The sequence below is a fragment of the Thalassophryne amazonica genome, chromosome 16 (genome assembly GCF_902500255.1).
Source record: "Thalassophryne amazonica chromosome 16, fThaAma1.1, whole genome shotgun sequence".
NCBI lineage: Eukaryota > Metazoa > Chordata > Actinopteri > Batrachoidiformes > Batrachoididae > Thalassophryne > Thalassophryne amazonica.
The window spans coordinates 71,521,978-71,544,710 of NC_047118.1; the positions used below are offsets into that span (position 1 = coordinate 71,521,978).

The 22,733-nt window shown below is 43.1% G+C and overlaps 1 protein-coding gene across 3 annotated transcripts in view; it reads right to left on the reverse strand.

Annotated features, from left to right (window-relative positions):
- ciita (class II, major histocompatibility complex, transactivator) overlaps positions 1-22,733 on the reverse strand; it is an 81,704-nt gene that overhangs the window by 51,579 nt on the left and 7,392 nt on the right. For 2 of the 3 annotated variants that reach the window (XM_034189955.1, XM_034189954.1), the window contains exons 2-4: positions 4,075-4,137; positions 2,757-2,810; positions 2,625-2,660 (exon numbers count right to left, since the gene is read on the reverse strand). In XM_034189955.1, the coding sequence (XP_034045846.1) occupies positions 2,625-2,660; positions 2,757-2,810; positions 4,075-4,137 (153 nt within the window). Of the gene's footprint in view, positions 1-2,624; positions 2,661-2,756; positions 2,811-4,074; positions 4,138-20,383; positions 20,520-22,733 lie in introns of those variants that run through there. The other variant, XM_034189956.1, reaches the window with a different exon arrangement.

Consider the following 22,733-nt stretch of genomic DNA (forward strand, 5'->3'; position numbering starts at 1 on the left):
GATTCCCAGACACAACCAAAGTCACTGGTTGTGTCTGATGTGTGATTAATGGAAGCAGGGTGCCATCTAGTGCTCGCACCTGCAATGGTGCCGGCAGAGCCACCAGAGGGAGCCCTACTTCCTTTACCCATCTGCTGTCCAGCAGATTCCCTTCAGACCCCGTGTCTATCAGTGCTGGGGCATGAAGGGTTAAATCCCCACAAAGGATTGTTACTGGGATTCGTGCAGATTTGCGGGGTTTTCCCGCGTGCGTGTTATGACCCACCCTTAGCCCAGTTTCTAAGGACGGGCGTTGTAGTTTGACCGTTTTAGGGCAGTCCTTCTGCATGTGCTCGCAAGAGCCGCAGACAAAACACTCCCCGCGGGCCAGCCTCCTTTGTCTGATTTTTGATTTTAATTTGGCCCTGCTCGTGTCCCTAGCCTCCTCAGCAGGGGGAGCCGTAGCCACACGGAGCTCTCTGGCAGTGAAGCGTGGGGACGACGCCACCTTGTCGGAACCGGAAGGGGGAGGGACGGTTCGTGCCCGGTCACGCCCCCCGGCCTGCTCCCGACGATGCTCATTTAAACGGTTGTCTAAGCGTATAACCAAATCGATCAGCCCGTCAAATTCCCGCGGTTCCTCCTTGGCCAGTAGGTGCTCCTTAAGGACCGGGGACAGTCCATTTACAAAGGCGGCGCGGAGCGCAACGTTATTCCAGCCGGACCTCGCTGCCGCGATGCGGAAGTCGACTGCATACTCGGCTGCGCTACGGCGCCCCTGTCTCATCGACAGCAGCACGTTCGAAGCGGTCTCGCCTCTGTTGGGATGATCAAACACTTGTTTGAATTCCCGTACGAACCCAGTATAAGACGTTAGGAGCCGTGAATTCTGCTCCCAAAGCACCGTAGCCCATGCGCGTGCCTCTCCTCGAAGCAAATTAATAACATAAGCCACCCGGCTAGCGTCTGATGCGTACATGACGGGGCGCTGTGAAAAGACGAGCGAACACTGCATGAGGAAGTCCGCGCACGTCTCGACACAGCCCCCGTACGGTTCCGGAGGGCTTATGTATGCTTCAGGGGACGGTGGGGGGGTTTCGTTGAACGACCAGTGGAACGTCTGATACAGGCCCAGGACCAGCCAGAGGAGTGGCTGCAGCAGCGCCCTGATCGCGCGCTTCCACCCTGGCGGTGAGAGCCCCCACCCTCCGATTAAGGAGGACACTCTGCTCAGTCACTAATTCTAACCGGGCCTTGAAGGCGGTTAAGATCTGCTGCAGCTCACTCAACCTGCCTCCCGCTGACGCCTGCGCTCCTGGCTCTTCCATTGGCCGTTCAAGCTTGAGTTGACGCCCCTCGGAGTCCATGACGATGGCCGAGAAATCCTGTTGGGAAAGTGTCGTAGCACGGACCCACAACAGGGGGCGCAAATGAACGGACAATGAGTAAGCCAAAAGGTAACAATTTAATGTTGTGATAATACACAACGAAACGTGTCGTAATTTTCACAGTCAATAAACACCAGGTGATGTGTGGGCAGGCTCGAAGATAGAAGACGCCCGACGAGAGAGAAGCCGTGTCCCACACGGCTTCCACCACCAACGGTCTGAAGAACACCGGAGCCGCCAAGTCCCGAGTCCCCAGGTGGCCTCTGTCTTCGACTGTCGACCCTGGTACTGCTGGCAGAAAGCAGAAATATGATGTGTGAGTGTGAGTCCGCACACTCAGTAATTTACAGTCCAGACACCGTTAGGAGGGAGCACCTCCACCTCCAAATCACACACACTCGTGCAGCTCCTGTTTGTCCCTCTTCTGGGTCTTCACAGGAATGCGACTGCACACAGAACAATGTTAGACAACGTATTAGTCAGCAGAGAAATTACCTTGGTACTGGTAGTCGATTTCTCGGCGGGGAGGTGGAGTTGCAGTCCGGCTTTTATGGTGGTGATGATAAACGAGTGACAGCTGGTGCAGAGGATGAGTGACAGCTGTCACTTCCTCTGGGTCTGGCGCCCTCTCGTGCTTGGAGCCCGCACTCCAAGCAGGGCGCCCTCTGGTGGTGGTGGGCCAGCAGTACCTCCTCTTCAGCGGCCCACACAACAGAGGTAATGTTTCCACAGAATTAAATAAATATATAAATATATAAATAAATAAAATAAGGAGGCTGGAACCAAAAGTAAGTGACTCCCACAGAAGCCAATGTTAAACTCCCCAGCACAAACAAACATGTTTACAGCCTGGAACAAAAACAGTTTGTTCTCTATCCATCTTCATGGCAACTGTACAGGGGTGAATAATTTTACAACTCATCAGTTTAAGCTGTTCCAAGCCATAAAGGTGTGAATAATTAGGGGCGTGGTTGCTATGATTGACAGCGATATGTCGGCATGTGCCCCACTAGCAGTGGCTGCTCTCTGCTGACCGTTTGTCCTAACTGGACATTTTAGTACAGCTCTGAGATTACAGCTTGCTGTGCAGTTAAATGTTCTAACAGACCATCAAACAAGTTGGTGATCGAGTATTTGCATTGAGTGACATTTCATTACTTCATTATATGTTAGCACTGTTAGCACCAGGTTTGCATTAATTAGCAGATAGCTTTTCTCTTTTTTCATAGCTGTATAGTAAGAAGTGGAGATTCTTACTGATGTTGTCTAATTCTTCGAAGAGGAGGCCCCCTTCTGGGAGAAAAAAAAAACAAAGGTTTTGTGGTCACACACTTGTGTAAATTACTCAGCAGATGAACATGAATCAACATGTAAAGGTCTACAACTTACCTAGAATACTCATCAGGAGCTGATCAACATCCTCATTCAGGTAATCATCTATATCTAAAGAAGATAAACACAAAGAATCACAAAGAATGAAAATGAAAACATAAAACATTTTTTGCAGCCACCTTATCTGAATGGAAAGCCATCATTCATTCATTCATTCATTACCCTACAAGCTGGTGAAGCAGGGTATTATTTTCACTGGTATGCGTATCTATAGACATGATAACTCAACAACAGTTGGATGAATTTCCTTCAAACATGGTGGGAATATTAGTGCAGCAGATAACTGAAACAATCTTTCAAATGGTGATACACCCACCAAATATTCCTTAAACATTACTCTTTGGAAAAAGCAGACTATCCACTTGCTTCTTCAAGAGGTAGCCAAGTAGGGGTCAATGAAGAATTACACAGGGGTCAAAATTTACAAATGCTCCAATCATATTGAAAAGTATACCACATTATTTGTTTGATCATCAAGATTCCAAATAGGTAGAGTTTGGACTATCTTTGATTGAATGACATTATGACATTATGGGGTAAAAACAGCAAAAACTGCAACAAAGGTCAATTTAAGTTTGTACAGGGGGCCAAAGTTAAAGCTGCTCCAATTTTGGTAAAAAGTGATGCAAATTATTGGTTGAGTTAATAGACTGTTAAAAAGGAATAGTTTGCACCATGTGACGTACTTAGTTATCATGTAGGGTAACATATGTCATATGACATAGAATCCAGTGGACGCTGACACTGTTTGGCCTTTACTTTGGACAGTAAACATTCAAGACGGTCACATTTATTAATCCTAGTAGCTCAAACAATAATTCATGCCCAACTAAGCGGAGGCCAAGGGGTAGGCCCATAATATCATAAGTCATGTATACATGTTGTTTACCCTGGGAACACCCTGGGATTCTCCAGGAAAAGCTCCCATGATGTACTGTGAAGAAAGATATCTGAGTTACCTTAACTGTGACCCAGCCTATATAACAAGGATGGATGGACATCTCAGTATGGATGGATTAATGGTTGAGAATTGAGAATGAACAGCTGGGCAGACAGACAGTCTTGATCTGCTTGAGCAGTAAAATCTATTTTACATCTACCCAACCCTTCTTGTTTGGCACAACAACTGGCAACCAGACAAAACTGTGTTTGGACTTTGATAGAGGTGACAGCTGAGGTCAGGCCGTTACTGAACTTAAACTAAACTATTATTAGAGGATTTTCTACGAATTATTGGAGAGACTCAAACTACCAGTCAGGACAGCTTATTTTTTTGGTTGGTCATCCAACATAAAGGAATAATAGCAATAATTACCTGATAGATCTCCAAGGTCAGGACACAGAAATGGATCCAAATCCATTTCCTGCATCTTTGCACCTGATGACACACAAACATACAGATGAAATGAGAAGTTCTTAATTAATGTCCAACAATTCCCATATGTGTCCATGCAACTGAATTCGTGCGTCACAGCAGCCACACTCCACCCAAAGGTGGACACCACCCATCAGGAACAAGACTGATTCCCGCCAAGCCCCAACAACTCACATCCACTATAAAAAAATATGTCTGGTGGCATGTCAAAGCAGCACTGAGGACCTGCATCCCCCCAAGAGGTGCAGATAAAACTGCTGGATGAGAACCTTCAGTTCTTGCACCATACCTCCATCCAACCCAAGATCATCTCTGTACAAAGATTCCAGACCTCAAAAGTCTGTTGACGCTGAGTTTAAGGTAGCAAACAAATGAGCTGGTCTTGATCTAATGGCCACATTTGCCAAGAAGAAACCAGCAAAGTCAATGTTCACATTACCAGATCAAGAGAATTTCAAAGATCCTTCCAAATTAGTGTGTACATAGCACATCTGGGTAACAACCAAGTTGGACTTTTGACTAAGAACTGCATTTGAGATTGGTGTGAACCTATCATAAAACTTTATCTCTGGCTCCTGCTGTCATACCATTTCCTGTTCATGTTGTTTCTTGTTTAACTTATGACCAGTTTGACAAAGTGCCAATTATGAGGAACTGAGAGCTCTAGCTTCTCCATATTTCAACTTGATTGTCTCACTTCAGTATAAAATGAATATGTCATCAGCAAACTATATGAAAATTTGAATACTTTCATTTTTTTAAGCTATAAAGTTATGAGTTGCATAATTAGTAGTCAAATTTTACTGTTAAATATGTTTGATTAAACTCTTTGCACCCAGAATCATCCTGTTAAATCTAAAAACGACTCAGGAGCTATTCAAACCAAAGAATTTGAAATTTTAAGAGATTTCAAGAAGCAGCACGGAACATTATGATCAAAAGAAAATACAGAGAGATATATTTAATAATTTATTCTGGAAAGATGGCAATTTCAAAACAAATGTTTAAAACTAGAAACAATTTCGAAATGTTTATGTTCTAATTTGGTAGTCGACCTACTATCAGAACTTGTACTACACCTGTTATAAACAGTTGTAAATCTGAGGGTGTGAATTTCTCCAGGACAGATTGAGTCTGGTTGTTGAAACTGGCATCTGTATGGAAAGAATGACAAAACCACATGTAAGGTTGCGGGACTCCTGTGAACCACAGCGAGAACTGTTATCTACACACAGAGGTGGTGATGTTCATGTCTGAGATCGACAGACACCAGGGAAGAGCTTATGAAGTCAACCGGTCGATAGAAGTGTTTGGCGATGCCAGTATCTTTGCAGAAGAAACACAAGTCCAAGTCTTTAAGGGCTTTGGTGGTTCCTGTGAGATTTGGACACCAACCAATGAGACAATGGTACTAGGACAACATTGGTACTCAGTCTGTAGAGGATCCTTTGTAGTGCTGGAATGGTATTGCGTTGAGTGGGCCATTAATTAGGGAGACTCAGATGAGGATTATTACTTGAATTTTGAGAAAACATCAGCCACAGAATTTTGTCCAGTGTGGTGCATTTCTCTGGACATGATCAAGCAGAACGGGTTCCTCAGTGTTGACCACAGAGGCTGAAAAAGCTATGTGGATACCCACATTATACCTGGCCTGCATCTTCTGCATAGGATATAGTCCATGAGTGCACCTTCTTCCAAAACTATATGTCACCTTGTGCTCCTACTCCTTTAAATCAGTGTTCACCACAACCATTTCCATCCTGTTTGTAAAATCCACCATCATCTGCCTTTCCACATTCCTCTCCTTGATGCCATATCTACCAATCAACTGCTTCCTTCATCAGTATGCCCACTGAAGTCCATCCATCGGTGGATTCACTCTACCAACTCATCTGAGTCACTGAAGAAATTGTATTTCTCAACCATCTCACAACCTGCTCGTGGGCCATATGCACTGATGACATTGATTATCACACCTTCAATTTACAGCTTCACTCGTCAATATACAGGTGAGAATATTGTGAAAAAGTTCAATATTTTTTGTCAGGCATTTCAGAAAGTGAAAATGTTATACATTCTGGACTCATTAAACTGAAATGTTTCTAAATTATTATTATTTTAATTCTTGAATGCTGTGTACATCCTGATAAGGATGCACCAATCCCGAAACCAGTATTCGGTATCGTCTTAATCCTGTATTGATTTATTCATACTTGCGATCATAAAACGTCTCCGATACTCAGTGATTCGATGCCACTTTACAGCAGCATGATGGCAACCTCTCAATGTGGGATTTTCATGCTCATGCTCTGAAATTTCCGGCCTAGAAGCCGCTACTTTTTCATACATTTTGAACACTGTGCTTAAAATATGATGAAGCTAATTTATAGATTTTTACAGGCTTTCATGCAATTTACTCTTTAGCTGCGGTCCTTATGCGGAGTAAATTCACACACACAGTAAATAAAAAGTTTTACCTGTTTGTGGAATTCATCATCATACAATCCTGAAGAATAATCCACATAAAGCCTCCTGAATTTGGAACACAACATCTGAAAATACTTTAATTCATTATGTGGCTGAAAAAAAAAGTTCCTCCGTGATTTCGGCACTTTGAGCCAGTTCCTCCGTCAGAACTCTGATTAGGGTTTCAGCGGCAGAGATTGTCCATCAAGTTGGTGAGTTTCAGCCATTGATGTTGGTGTTCAGGCCAATGGGAGACCGGCTCGGTCCGCAACAGGCGTAATCCGTTTGCGGAATGTCCGTGGCGCTGCATTCGGAACCTCCGCTCACCTCCACAAGCGCAATTTTGGGCAAGACGTTGAGTCACTGCTCTTCATTAACGGCTCATTTAATACAGGCAATGGGTTACTCTGTATGAATGCAAGGAAACTATTCCATGATCCACAAAAAAAAAAAAAAAAACACGTTAAAATTACTCAGTTTTGCCTCTGTGCTCATCAATATTACTTGTTCCACCTTTGGGGAAAAAAAAAAACATTTACAGTATGTATTTGTGTATGTTACCGGTATGTATTTAATTAAAAGTTAAAAAATAGTGTTGAGAGTGAAAAACTGTTTAGCTCAGTGTTGCACATTGTAGATAAAAAAAAGAGCTGATCACACAGAGAAGCTTCTTTTCATCAAAAAGAATCTGTCCCTCACATTTTCAAAAAAGGCTTTTAGTACTCACAGACATAAACAAAGTTATTGATGGACAGTTTCAGTTCAGTTATTGGTGTTGAATATTTTGTAGTGCTGAAGTCCACAGGTTACATTTCAGTGAGATGTCTGGCAGCGTTGTGTTTGTTAAGAAACACACAATTAATGTTAAGGGAAAATCTGTTGTAGTCAAAAAGTGATGTTATATGATTTAAGTGAAATGTGTGTAAGTAAAAACAAAGCTAATGATATTGGTAGCATCCATCCATCCATCCATCCATTTTCTTCCGCTTTATCCAGAGTCGGGTCGCGGGGGCAGCAGCTCAAGCAAAGCCGCCCAGACCTCCCGATCCACACACACCTCCCCCAGCTCCTCCGGGGGAACCCCAAGGCATTCCCAAGCCAGCCGAGAGATGTAGTCCCTCCAGCGTGTCCTGGGTCTTCCCCGGGGCCTCCTCCCAATAGGACGTGCCTGGAACACCTCTCCAGCGAGGCGTCCAGGGGGCATCCGGAAAAGATGCCCGAGCCACCTCAACTGACTCCTTTTGACATGGAGGAGCAGTGGCTCGACTCCGAGCTCCGCCCGAGTGACCGAGCTCCTTTTTGTCTTTTCTGTATTCTGCCCCAAGCAGGTGCTTTTATTTTTACACACACACAAACAGAGATGGTTGGCAGAAGACATCAAATGCACTAGACTTCTCACTCATGGTAATGGCAACATGACACTTAAACTGACTAAACCAATTGAACTCAAAACCCCAAACTCCCATAGTGCATTGCAGAACAACAGCCATTGTTCACGCCTGTTAGCTAATACAAAGGTCTATTAGAAAAGTATCCGACCGTATTATTTTTTTCAAAAACTATATGGATTTGAATCACGTGTGATTGCGTAAGACAAGCTTGAACTCTCATGCGCATGCGTGAGTTTTGTCACGCCTGTCGGTTGCGTCATTCGCCTGTGGGCAGGCTTTGAGTGAGCACTGGTCCACCCCTCCTGTCAGAATTCCTTTGTCTGAGAACTTCCTGAGAGACTGGCGCTTTGCTTGATCAAAATTTTTTCAGAAAAAGTAAGGCACATCCAAGTGGACACCATTCGAGAAATTCAGACGGTTTTCGGTGAAAATTTAACGGCTGATGAGAGATTAAGGAGTGTTACTATCACTTTAAGGACAGCCCACGGCGCCGGACGGCACGCCGCGCTCCGAGCCGCCGTCGTCAGCCTGTTTTGAGCTGAAAACTTCCAAATTTAAGCCTCTGTTGACCCAGGACATCATGAGAGAGCAGAGAAGTTTCAGAAGAGGTCAGGATCAGCAGTTTATCCGGAAATTCCACTGTTAAAGGAGATTTTGTAATGAAAGATGTCGGCATGCAACCGCTCATCGCACGGTGCCACAGCAAAACACCTCCGTTTGAAGTCTCACAGGACAAGTTTGAACATGCCCAGCTGTTAAACAATTTCTCGCATACTCACTCGACTGAAAGCCATCGAAAACCGCCTGAATCTTATGAATGGTTATCAACACAGAGGTGTTTTTCTGTGGCGCCGTGCGATGAGCGGCTGCGTGCCGACGCGCAAATCCGTCCGCACGTCTTTCATTACAAAATCTCCTTTAACAGTGGAATGTCCGGATAAACTGCTGATCCCGACCTCTTCTGAAACTTCTCTGCTCTCTCACGACGTCCTGGGTCAACAGAGGCTTAAATTTGGAAGTTTTCAGCTCGAAACAGGCTGACGACGGCGGCTTGGGGCACCTTGGGCTGTCCTTAAAGCGATAGTAACACTCCTTAATCTCTCATCAGCCGTTAAAATTTTCACCGAAAACCGTCTGAATTTTTCGAATGGTGTCCACTTGGATGTGCCTTACAGTTTCTGAAAAAATTTTGATCACGCAAAGCACCAGTCTCTCAGGAAGTTCTCAGACAAAGGAATTCCAACGGGAGGGGTGCACCAGTGCTCACTCAAAGCCTGCCCACAGGTGAATGACGCAACCGACAGGCGTGAAAAAACTCACGCATGCGCACGAGGGTTCAAGCTTGTCTGATGTAATCGCACGTGATTCAAATCCATATAGTTTTTGAAAAAAATAAAAAGGTCGGTTTCTTTTCTAATAGACCTCGTACTTTCTGTTTCTCAACTTTCTGTTTTCGCAGTGTTCATCCTTGACCCAAAATACAGGTGCATATCAAACGGCAGATGTCAGCTCTCTCCAGTTTCTCCATGACCAAAGCCATACACAAGCATGCATACATGCACACAGAGGCCACTTAGCTATTATAATATAGATAATAACCAGTGGAGGACACAGTTACACTAACCACGAATTAGCAAAGCTAACTCTTTCGTGAGAGGATTAGCTTTTCAGCTAAGTTTGAAAACATCAGTGGACCAATTAGCTTTAGCTATATTTAGTTCCGCTAACTTTCAGTCCGCTAACATTTTTTTCCTGGCATAGTGCGTAAAGCTTAATGGTCAAAATCATTTGTAAACCCCAAAACCATACATGTTAGTTTCTGTCTGGTGTGTGTCTGCAACAGTCAGGCCACTGTGAGGACCTCAGCCCTGCCCCAGCAGAAGGGGGCGGGTCGGCTCGCTGATCTGTGTATAACACTGGATAGTTCATTAGACAATATTTTTGAGCAACACAACAATTCAGGAATGGCTCATCCATGTTGTGTTCAATGCGACTGGTAAAAAGGAGATCTGTCTTTAAAGCAGACGCTGTCGATTGCTGCTGCAATGCATTATTGGACTTCAGGGTTTGTTTGTTTTTTTAATTATTGTTATTGTAGTACATGTTGGTTTAGCAGTGTTGTTAGTGTTATAGATATGTTGTGTTTTTTTATAGTTTAAGCAGTGTAGTTAGTTTGGTGAAGAGTTATGTTGTGACCATGAGGGAAAAGCGCTGTGCGTCTGATTTCTTCTGCCACCGTCTGTGTTGTTGTGTGTGAAAAGTAAATAACACGTCTTTGCAGCAGCCGATAGGGTGCATAAAGACAAAAGCTCTGGCTCATTGTTTGTTCTGGGCTTGTGACTGCCATTGAATTTACTCAGAAGCCCCTGCGGTGCTTAAGCCCCTTTCACATTGGCGTATTCCTAGAGCTGCTCATTGCAGCATATCGTCTACGCTGCAATGAGCAGCTCTCCGCCCACTTTACCTCGAGTTTTGTCTCAATACGCAGCAGTATGTTGAGGGCTACACGTGTAGGACAGAAGAAATTAAACATGTTTCATTTTCTTCGGCGTACAGCACAGCATGGAGCCTTCACGCGAGTACACGCAGCGCCATGCTACTGTGAGCCCGCCCATGCTGCAACACTGTACTGTACGCCACTTCACACCTCCCGCTGGGCTCCATTATTCTTCTGGAGCTATAGATACTGCAAGATCGTTGCTTCACTTTGTCATACTGGACTCATTATATGAGTTCTGTTCACCATGTCACAAAGCTGACTGTTGTTTCATAAAATCTCTCTCTCTCTCTCTCTCTCTCTCTCATCAGACTTGTGGCTTCAAAATAAAAGCGCTCTCTCTCACACTCTCTCTCCCTCACACACTCTCTCTCTCTGTGTGTGTGTCTAATAAGACCTGTGACTCTTTAAAATAAAAGCGCACTCGCTGCATGTCGGTGCGATCATCACACGACCTGATCGATCAGATCGGATGAAATCAGCGGACCAGATCAGAGCAACCAGAGGTTTAGAAGTTTACTGAACACAAAGAAAGTGATCCACCAAGACAATAAATAAATAAATAAACAAATAAATAAATAAAAAACATAATAATAATAATGTTAAATGACTATGTTTTTGAGCCGCACCACACCTGCAGTAGAGAACAGAGCGCACTTCCATAGAGGCAGAAAATAGCACTGAACTGGTTTAATAACGGCATGGTCCACGCGACTTTGTGCACACATTAAAACACAAACACACGCAGCTGCAAGTATGAACGAACACTGAAGAAGGCTGAGTACGCACGTATTTTGGGCGTATCTAAATTAAACAATGCCGCAATGAGCAGCTCTACGAATACGTCAATGTGACAGGGACTTTAAACTCAAAATTGGCTTCTCAGTAGCTGACAGTGTCTGAGTCAATACTAAAAGTTAAGGCCCTGTCACACCTTGACGATTTAGCCTGCGTATGCCGGCCGTTTTTAAAAACTCTGGCACACGCTGTCATACGTCTAATAAATTAATGCAGCTGTCACACCTTGACGATTATCCAGCGTCTGCCGTCACCCCAGTTTCAACCCAGTGGTTCTGGTCGGTACTGCACCGTGTGGCGCATGTCAGAAACAAAGTAATAAAAAATTATTTTATTTCTTTATTTTCATTTCTTATCTCGGTGGTACGATAGCATTTTAGTGCCACATTTATTTATTTAGACTTCGAGAATAAAGTCGTAATATTACGAGAATAAAGTCGTAATTTTGCGAGAAAAAAATAGTAATTGTGAAAGAGAAAAAAGCTTGATTCCGGAAATGAAACATTGACAGCACACAAACCAGCCTCCATGACTCCTCTCTGTTGTGCCGCATCCACGTCAAACGTCTATACAACAGTTTTGCTTGTTCAGAAACCCAAGTTTGAGGCACTGTTTAGTTAAGTACTTTTTCAAAAACTACAAAAAAAAAAAAAACCTAAGGCTGCTTCCACATGATAGTGTTAGCCTATGTTAGCTGTTCTGATGTGTGTCGACCGGGAAACTTGTTTTTTTCTCTCATAAAAATACGACTTTATTCTCGTAATATTACGACTTTATTCTCGAAGTCTTAAAAAAAAAAAAAAAAAATTCAATGTGGCCCTAAAACGCCGTCGTATGGTGAACTATTTTCATTGTGTACAAAATGCTGATGAGTAGACTGGCTGTGGGGAAACACTGCTGTGAATGAATGGAGGGCTGTGACTCTTAAAACTTTGAAAGCACCGGCTGCTTCCTGATCAGCAGAGCTGAAGGTGCCGAGCGGCTGCTTTCAGCTCTGCTGAACAGGTCATTCACATCACAGTGTGATCTGAATGACGTGCTGTGTGATCTGTCGGCGTGGTGATCACCGACAGGCACGGCACTTTAAATCTTTAAACAGTGCATTAATCAGGCGTGATCACCCAGATCGCCTGCCACAGCCGTCGCTGTGGTGTGATCATCAGATGATCTGTCATATGATGATCACACCACAGAGTACAGCACCGGCATGAGAAATGCACCTGGAGCAGAAAAAGCACAGAGGGACTTGTTTTAAAACGTTATATTTCCAGCCACGAATTAAAGGATTTTCCAAGGTCATTTTCAAAAATCAGGAGCTTTATGTGGATTCATGTCCGTCTGTGATGGTGAATTGGACTGAAATGAACAGGTCAGACTTTATATTTTTCCGTGCGTGAATGAAACAGTCATTCACCTACAACACGGACAGGTGCCATCTCCAGACGTTCTCTGATGACTCTGCCATTGTGGGTCATGTGTCTGAGGGGAACGAGCTGGAGTACCGGTCGGTCATCACAGACTTTGTGGACTGGTGTGAGCGCAGCCACTTGTGTCTCAACACCAGTAAGACGAAGGAGATGGTGATCAACTTCAGGAGGAAATCACCACCTCACCCACCGGTGAACATCCAGGAGGAGGACATAGAGACTGTGGACAGTTTCAAATACCTGGGTGTTCACCTCAACAGCAAACTGGACTGAACTCACAACACTGACGCCCTGTACAAGTAAGGCCAGAGTCGCCTCCACCTCCTGAGGAGACTGAGATCCTTTGGAGTGAGCAGGCCTCTGCTTAAAGTGGACCTGCACTGAAATAAATGTGGTCAGATCTCAGAAAGAAATAGCTGATATGTATTTATAAGACCTTTATGAATGCAGTAAAGTAAATCTGCAAGCCCAAATTTGTAATTCACCGGAGAAATCTTTGTTTAAAAATGACAAATTTGCAGCTAAAATTTGGCCCTCCGTGAAAACTGTTTACATTCGGGACATTGCCGTGACGTGAGGGAGAAGACAGAGCGCAAGCGCCTTCAGTGCGATCCCGTGTGTTGAGTGAATGCAATACAAGCTATTTCTCAGTTGAAACTGATTTTAATCTGTTAGTTATACACTATAGTTATATACTGTTATACACATCCTGGTTTCAACATCCAAAAGTAAGCTGCAATGAATGCGAGATACAGCTCTGCATGCTGAGATCAGCGGCAACATCAACAGAGGGCGACGCTCTTCCCCGACCCTTACGCCTTGCTCTCACTGCCTCCGATGCACTTACAGAGTCTGCGGGCTCGGTAAACGCCGCAACGGGCCACTCACACCGCCCCCGTGTCTGCTGTGCAGAGCTGCGGCCAACTCCGGCAACACCTCCCTGTCTACTGAATGGAGGTGCGGCCAACTTGGCAACAAGTCCAGAGACTGCGCTCACTGTTTTGATGCGGAGTGCTCCGGCAGCCCGCAAGGAGACTTCTTGTGGAAAAATTTGCAGCGCCGCACAGTCTTGGTAACTGCAGCCGCAGAACTCCGTGGCCACTGAGAGAGGTTTGTATCTTATTAATGACTTGGATTCTTTGTGGGTCCCGCAACGGTAACACCGGAGGCAGTGTGAGCGAGGGGTAAACAACCTTGAAACGGCGGTAAGCTAAAGACAGTAGATTTTCAATGCGACACCACTCAATTAAATGGGCGTATGAAAAAGACTCCAAAAATGATTTTCAAGCAAAAATAAAAGAAATGTATACTCAACAAACGCACCTCAAGACAATATGAAGTTTTAAAAAAGTCGATCCTTCTGTATAAGACAATAAAAAGGTGTTTTTGTAAGAGATGCAAACTGACGTAAATCCACAAATTACAGCTGGCGTGCGCAATGCATGCTGGGATAGGGTCTATTCGCTTATGTCTCGGCAACGTCCCAGATGTGATGACAGTTTTGCAGAGGGCCAAATTTTAGCTGTAAATTTGTCATTTTTTAAATGAAGATTTCTCCATTGAATGACAGATCTGGGCTTGCAGATTTACTTTACTACATTCAGAAGGATCTTATGTGTAAATATAAGTCATTTTTTGGTCCAAAGATCTGACTGCATTTATTTCATTGCAGGTCTACTTTAAGACTTTTATGACTCTGTTGTAGCCTCAGCTCTCTTCTGTGCTGTCGTTTATTGGGCCCCGGGCAGAACAGAGCGGGAGAGAAAGAGACTGAACAAGCTGGTCAGGAAGTCCAGCTCTGTCCTGGGCTGTCCTCTGGACTCTTTGGAGGAGGTGGCTGAGAGGAGGGTGTTAGCCAAGTTCAAACCCATCATGGACAACTCCTCTCACCCTCTGCACCGGACTGTAGTGGAGCTGAGTAGCTCCTTCAGTGACAGACTGAGGCACCCTCAGTGCAAGAAGGAACGATACCGTAGGTCGTTCATCCCTGCTGCTGTCAGACTGTACAATAACACTGTGAAATAACCATATGCAATAATATGTCCACAAATCATGTGCAGTAACAACTTGTTTACATGTCTTTCATTAAAAAAAATCTCCTTTAACAGTGGAATATCCGGATAAAATGCTGAAACCGACTTCTTCTGAAACTTCTCTGTTCTCTCACGACGTCCTGGATCAATAGAGCCTGAAATGTGGAGGTTTTCAGCTTGAAACAGGCTGACGATGGCGCCTGAGAGCGCTGCGCGACGTCTTGCACCGTGGGAAGTCCTTAAAGCGACAGTATCACCTCAAAATGTCTCATCAGCCGTTAAAATTTTCACTGAAAACCAGCTTAATTTTTCGAACTGTGTCCACTTCGATGTGTCTCACAGGTTTAGAAAAAATTTTGATCAAACAAAGCGCTAGTCTCTCAGCAACTTCTCAGACAAAGGAATTCCGAGGAGGGGCTGGATGACTCCTCCCACAAGGAGTGCTCACAGGTGAATGACGTCACCGACAGGTGTGGAAAAACTCACGCATGCGCACGAGGGTTCAAGCATGTCTGACGTAAAAACATATGAATGAAATCCATATAGTTTTTGAAAAAAATAAAAAGGACCTATACTTTATTGACAGACCTCATATATATATATATATATATATATATATATATATATATATATATATATATATATATATCATTTCTACCCCATTTTCTTATTTTATTTTTTTGTTACAAGTATTATTATTATTGCTTATCTTTGCACATGCTGTTTGATGCACATCTTCTTCTACTCGCATTCATCTTTTGTGTTTATTAAGAACTGACGTAATGTGAATTTCTCCACTGTGAGATCAATAAAGTATTATCTTACCTTACAGACAATTCCTTTGACTTCATGCTTGGTTTGTGCTCTGACATACACTGTCAACTGTGGAACCTTATATGCATACAGGTATGTATCTTTCCAAATCACGTCCAACTAGAAGCAGTCGGAGAGCGCAAACCTCCGCCAAGGCCATAGGGTCACTGGCATCACATGGAATACCCTTTGGCAAAGAGACTTATTCCACGTCGTTTCACGCATCTACCTTCATGTTTCAGATTCAGTGGTTAACCCTCTGGGATCTGAGGGCATTTTTTGGACAGTTCACTCGCCTGGCATAAATGTTTTATTATTGCTGTTAACAGCTCTCCCTGCATCCCACAATCAAGTTTTATGTCTCTTTTTTCAGGACAACCCATACTTTCAAAATATATATGCTATAGTTGTGTTTTAGAAGTGTAATAAAGGTTTCCAATCAGAAATAAGAAAGGAAAAAGTAAAGCGGAAAATAATTTGCCACACACATTTATTCAAAACACACAGCAAATTATAATAAACAACTGTTTTGACACTTTATAAAGGTAATTTGAGGTCTTGTGTGAAAGACTGTACAACAAAAAGGTTCAAACAATAAACACAAATGCAAATTTTGAACAATATAAACAAAATGGTCTATGTGTTTTGTTTGTCTTCATCTCAAAGCAATTTCTATCTGCTATTACACAAAGGTCACATCACAAACTTCTACTATGAAGTTGACTGTGTGTTTGTTCTCTCCTGCTCTGAAAGCAACATTCACACTTCGAGGCTCATTCAGTTTGAGGAGCGGCTCCTCCCCCTTGCTCCATTGATATGGTAAACAGTGCTTGACGCCAGAGCGAGAGAGCTTGCCACAGGCTTATCCAGTAACATTCACAGGAAAACTAGTCGAGCAATCCTGATACTCACACACTGTTTGAGCACATGAGATTGTATGAGAGGCTCTCTGCCTGCTCCATCTGCTCACTTTCACTTTCGCTGTGCATAATGGCGCAGGGTGCATTGGAGCAGACAGGGGGCTATTCAAACAGGCCAACTAGTAACACATCACTCCTAAAAACAATCTTTGGTGTCACGTGAGGTGAATCTGCCCTACGATTGGATTTTGGAAAATCATGTGACGGTGAACCAATTCTGATTGGACACTCACATTGCTCACGTCATCACACAGCTTCTGTGAGGAGTACAAAGATGGTGGATGGTGGCTCGAAAGTCCGCAGAGTTAACTTTTCAGAAAAAAGTAAGTTTCTATCTCATATCATTAAAAACTTAATTATAATTTAGTAAAGCTTGATCTCATCCGTCATATATGACGGCGTCGGCCACAGAGGGTTAAACCCTTAGATCTTCAGCAAATGTATTTTTGAACTGCACAAGTTTTTTTTTTATTATTTTCTAATAACATGTTTATTCAATGAAGAGAAACAAATGCTAAATTATTGTTGTGTCATAACTTAATTTTTGTTCAGCCTTTGTGACCCGTCTTCATGAAGTTAGATGCAAAAATGTTGAAATTCCTGCAATGATAAAGAATCCTTAAAAAATTACTGGATCCGGATCGTGTTCCGGATCATTACCAAAATTTAATGACTTCTAAGTTAGGCCAAGATACACCCCTGGTAAAAAATTTCATTAAAATCCGTTGAGGATTTTTTGAGTAATCCTGCTAACAAGCCAACCAACCAACAAACAAACGGACACGACCGAAAACATAACCTCCTTGGCGGAGGTAGTCAACTGAATTTACCTCAGGTGGACTCCAATTAAGCTGTAGAAACATCTCAAGGATGATCAGTGGGAACAGAAGGCACTTAAGTTCAATTTTGAGCATCATGGCAAAGGCTGTGAAGACTTATGTATGTGATATCTTAGTTTTTTCACTCACTCACTCACTCACTCACTCACTCACTCACTCACTCACTCACTCACTCACTCACTCACTCACTCACTCACTCACTCACTCACTCACCTTCAACCGTTCACTCCAAATAAGGGTCACGGGGGGCTGGAGCCTATCCCAGCAGTCATAGGGCATGAGGTGGGGTACTCCCCAGACAGGACGCCAGTCTGCCGCAGGGCCACATACAGTATAGACAACACATTCACACTCACACGCACACCTACGGCAATTTAAAGTTTCCAGTCCACCTAACCTGCATGTCTTTGGATGCGGGAGAAAGCCGGAGCACCCAGAGAGAACCCACGCAAAAATGGAGAGAACATGCAAACTCCACACAGAAAGACCACAGGTCAGAATCGAGCCCATGACCTTCTTGCTGTGAGGTAACAGTGCTAACCACTGCCACTGTGTTGCCTTCTTAGTTTTTATTTTTAATAAATTTGCCAAAATGTCAAAAAAAAAATTCACTTTGTCATTATGGGGTATTGTGTGTTAAATTTTGAGGAAAATAATGAATTTCATCCATTTTGGAATAAGGCTGTAACATAACAAAATGTGGAAAAAGTGAAGCACTGTGAATACTTCCCGGATGCACAGTATTGTGGTATTAATTTTGTTAGATGTGACGAAATATCTTCATCAATGACCATTTTTTAATGACGACAATGAGAGGACAACAATATGGTGATGAATTTTGTCTCATGACCGAAAGAACAAGGTCACAGATACAAGAAGCAGAAATGAGATTCCTCCATTGGATATCTGTGTGCTTCTTACCCTGTGTGCCACTATACAATGCTGCTGAAACCTCAATTTCCCTGAGGGAATCTTCCCAAGGGGAGGTCTTCCAGGCACATCCAACTGAAAGGAGGCCCCGGGTAAGACTCAGGACATATTGGAGGGATTATATCTCCTAGCTGGTTTGGGAACACCTCAGGATCCACCAGGAAGAGTTAGAAAATTTGGCCAAGGACAAGGAAGTGTTGGCTGAACTGCTTGGTCTACTGCTACCATGAACCATACAGAGATAAACAGCAGAAAATGAATGAATGATCCTTATATGCATACAGGTATATATCTTTCCAAATCATGTCCAATTAACTGAATTTACCCCATGTGGACTCCAATTAAGCTGTAGAAACATCTCAATGAATGAACGCACCAGCACCAGGTATCGTGTGGGTATCGGCCTTTCTGTGACACCTTCTCAGTCAGCAACAAGCAGAAGAAACAGCAAAAAACAGAAGGCGCGCCCACTCCCCGCACTGTAACATGATGTACAGTTGAAAAATAGAAAACCAGTCCATTCTGGGGCTGGGGGAGTTTGTGTCTCCCCCCCTATAAGATAGCGCCCTGGCGACCATATTGCCTATACCAATGGCCAAACCAATCTCACGCCGCTTCGAGATGGCATCACAAAAAGGGTTGCTGTCAAATCTATTAGTTTGCGATGCCGTCATGAAAATGTACCACGTTTTGTGAATGCATCACAAAATAATTTTGTGATGGTATCACAAAATTTGTGGGGATTATAGTTGGGGTTATGGTTCGGGATAAGGTTAAGAATAGTGAATTAAACTTCCGCGTCACAAAAATGTGACGCATTTCATGACAGTATCACAAAATTATTTTGTGCTCATTAGTTTGTGATCTTAAGAGAGGTGATGGCCTTGTGGTTAAGCACTGGGCTTCAGACCAGAGGATCATCAGTTCAAAATCCAGCCAGACCAGAACATCACTGAGGGTCCTTGGGCACGGTCCTTAATCCCCTAGGTGCTCCCAGTGTGTGGTGAGCTCCTTGTGTGGTAACACCCTGACATCAGTGTGAATGTGAGGCATTATGGTAAAGGGCATTGAGCGTCTGACGGAGAAGCATTGTATGAATGCGGTCCATTAGCTTCTTTAGAAAAACTGGGGTTAAAAAATAATCTCACATTAATTCGATTTTTTCTGAAAAGGGAACAGTTGCACGTGTCATTTTCTTTTGTTGGACTCTTGAAGAAAAAACATCTCATCCAAACCTGTGATAAATAGACTGCATTTATATAGCGCTTTTCCATCTGCATCAGACGCTCAAAGTGCTTTACAGTTATGCCTCACATTCACCCCGATGTCAGGGTGCTGCCATACAAGGCGCTCACTACACACCGGGAGCAATAGGGGAATAAAGACCTTGTCCAAGGGCCCTTAGTGATTTTCCAGTCAGGCGGGGATTTGAACCAAGGATTTTCTGGTCTCAAGGGCAACACCTTGACCACTAGACCATCACCTCCCCTGAGATGATGTCTGAGGTGATGCCTAAATGTTTTGCACAATAATGTATATGTAATCAGATTACATCATTCTGTCAGTGATGTAGAAAAATGCCACTTTCCTATAGTGATGAAATAACACGTGGTCATTGATTGAGCACATGGGGGGTAACTGTGCATTCCAGTGAGTTCTTCTCTAGTTTATAACGCATTCCCCACCTCAGACAAACCTCTGAACATATATATGGTTTATTGATCGGTTCATTGATCACTGGCCAAAGTGCGCACTTTACTTTTTTAGTCACACTGCTCAATGACGTAATTTAAACTTGTATTTGCAATCACCAGTGCGCACTTTCTGCGCAAAGAACCGACCGTCAATTGACGCAAACTGCCATTCCATCAGGACAAAAGTATACTTTTGGACAAAAGTTTTACACTTTTTTTTTCTCACGACACATCCACTACTTTTTCAGCTATTGCCCAAAAACGAGGTCTAATTTCCCATTGTCAAACAATATCAGTTAAAATGTTCTCAAACACACCATAATTACAGTGCGCAACATTTGCGGAAACCCTTTGTTCGGATGCCACATTGGCATTGGCGATGTTCTCTTTTAATTTGCGCACTCCGGAGAGTGGTTTACCCCCCAGAGAGTGGTTTACCTGAGGAGGGGGTTCTGAGGATGAAGATGCTCCGAGTCTTCTCGTCTAAGCTGCTGCGCGTCAATCCGTCTCACACTGTTCTTGTGCGCCGACTCTCCTAAAAGCGCACCTGCAGGGCGCAGAGCCTCAACCCAGTGCCGCACTGGCGTTTGCTTTTACTTTCACTTCAAACAGAGGGAATACAGTGGTGATATTATTAGGGGGTTTCCGCTTTGAGGAGCAAACAGACGCCGTTTCACTTTGGGGCTGATTCGTGGCGGTTTTCTTAATGACTCAGGAGACGCGCTGATACGAATCAAAGCCTGTGACAACTCAAAACAGTTCTGCAGATGCCGAGTCAGAAGTAACTGACATTAACGGTAGAACATGAACTGCATAAACTGAGTTTTTAAAACTAACAGGTGCACTCAGAGGAGCCCACAGCTCCGCCAACAAACAGGACAGTTCTGACTTTGATCCCATCAAATCCTTGTGACGTCATAAGGCAAGGATGTGGAAAGCAAATCTGCAAGAGTAACTCAACAGTTATGACAGTTACTGGATTTGTAGAGGTGGAGCATGATGCTTATTTAAAACGGACACTGTTTCTGAAACATAGTGGGTTTTACTCCTGATGATCCAAGATATTGCTAAAGGTTGGTTAAGGCGACATCCACCCTGGTGTTTGAATCAGGAGCCACAGAGATATGTCATTCAGTTACAAACAGATACTGTTGACGGTGTGGCAGTTGATGAAATAAATGCAGGTGAAAGTTCAAAATGCTTAAATGCACCTGTGTCCCCAGAACAAGGTCAAAAAACAGGAAGACGTAACAAAGTGAAGTCCTGAGTGAAATATGTTCCTAATAGGCTCATGGAAATTTCCCTGCTAATCCAGTAGAGTGAGGAGTCTGGTGTTCAAATCCCACTGGAAGCCATAGAGACACACAATCCGAACACACTCCAAGTTTGTGATGGTGTCACGAAAAGTGTCTTAATCTATCAGTTTGTGATACCGTCACGAAATGTGTGATACTAGAGGTGGGCAGATCGATCCTAATATCGATAATATCAATACCAACGTTGGTATTGATATTGAACAATCCTCGTGTAAAAAGATCCATACTTAAGCTTTTTTCTCTCCCGCACACACTGACTGCTGCGCATGCAGATTCATCAAAGTCTACTCTCTGTAAGAGCAGCGCTACGTCACACAACATGGAGCAGCGCACCCTTGTATTGTGGTTTGTCAGCCCTCTACCTCAGGAGATTTTGTTTTAAGTTGTGTTGAGTGATATTTTTTTAAACAAAAATGTTGGTTGTGATAAAGTATTTTGTTGTCACATACAATGTTTGGCGAAATTCTATCCTAGGTCTTTTGGATCCTTTGCATCTATGAAGCTTAAATATGAAAAAGTATTGGTATCGGTATTGATATTGATATCGATATCGGCGATACTGGGCCTTATTTACTTGGTATCGGATCAATACCAAAATTCCCGGTATCGCCCACCTCGATGTGACACTGGTTAGTCTTAGGATGAAGTTTAGGGTTAAAATGAATGAGGAAAGGATAACTGCGTCATGAAAATGTAATACATTTCATGATGGTATCCTGAAAAAACCCTGTGAGATTCGGCTGAGATATGTCATGCATACGCAGACATATAAAAAATTTGTTCTCTGCTTTTAACCCATCGTAATTACAGTTAGACACAATCCAACCACTAGGGGCAGTTAGTGGTGGGCACAGTTCCACTAATCTACTAATCGCTAATTAGTGAAGCTAACTTTTCCGTTAGGGATTAGCTTTTCAGCTAACTTTGAAAAGCATCAGAGGACCAAATAGCTTCTGCTAAATTTAGTTCCATTAACTTTCAGTCTACCAACATTTTTTGATGGTAAAGTGAGTAAAGTTTAATGTTAAAAAAAAGTTTGTAAACCCTAAAATCATACACGTTAGTTCCTGTCTATGGTGCATCTGCAACAATCAGGCTGTCAAGATGATCTCCTGTAGCGTAAATCAACAGTTAGTGTGTCTCTTTTCAAGTCAGCAATCTTTACTGTTTTTAAAGTGAAAAGACACTTACTGCTGTATTTTATGCAAAGACAAAAATTACGTGGGTTTTCTTTGATGGGGAAGCTCAACGTAACAGATGAGGTGTAGAGGTGTAGATTTTACCAGTCACATTGAACTCAACACAGGTGAGCCATTCCTGTGTTTATAAATATAATACAGAGATAAACTGTGACTATTAATATTGCAAATTATTGGTTTTTACAAAGACGATGACTGTGTTTGGGATTTTATTTTTATTTATTTATTTTTCGTGCATTTGTTTTATGTTTGTGATACTGAGTGCTTAAACTC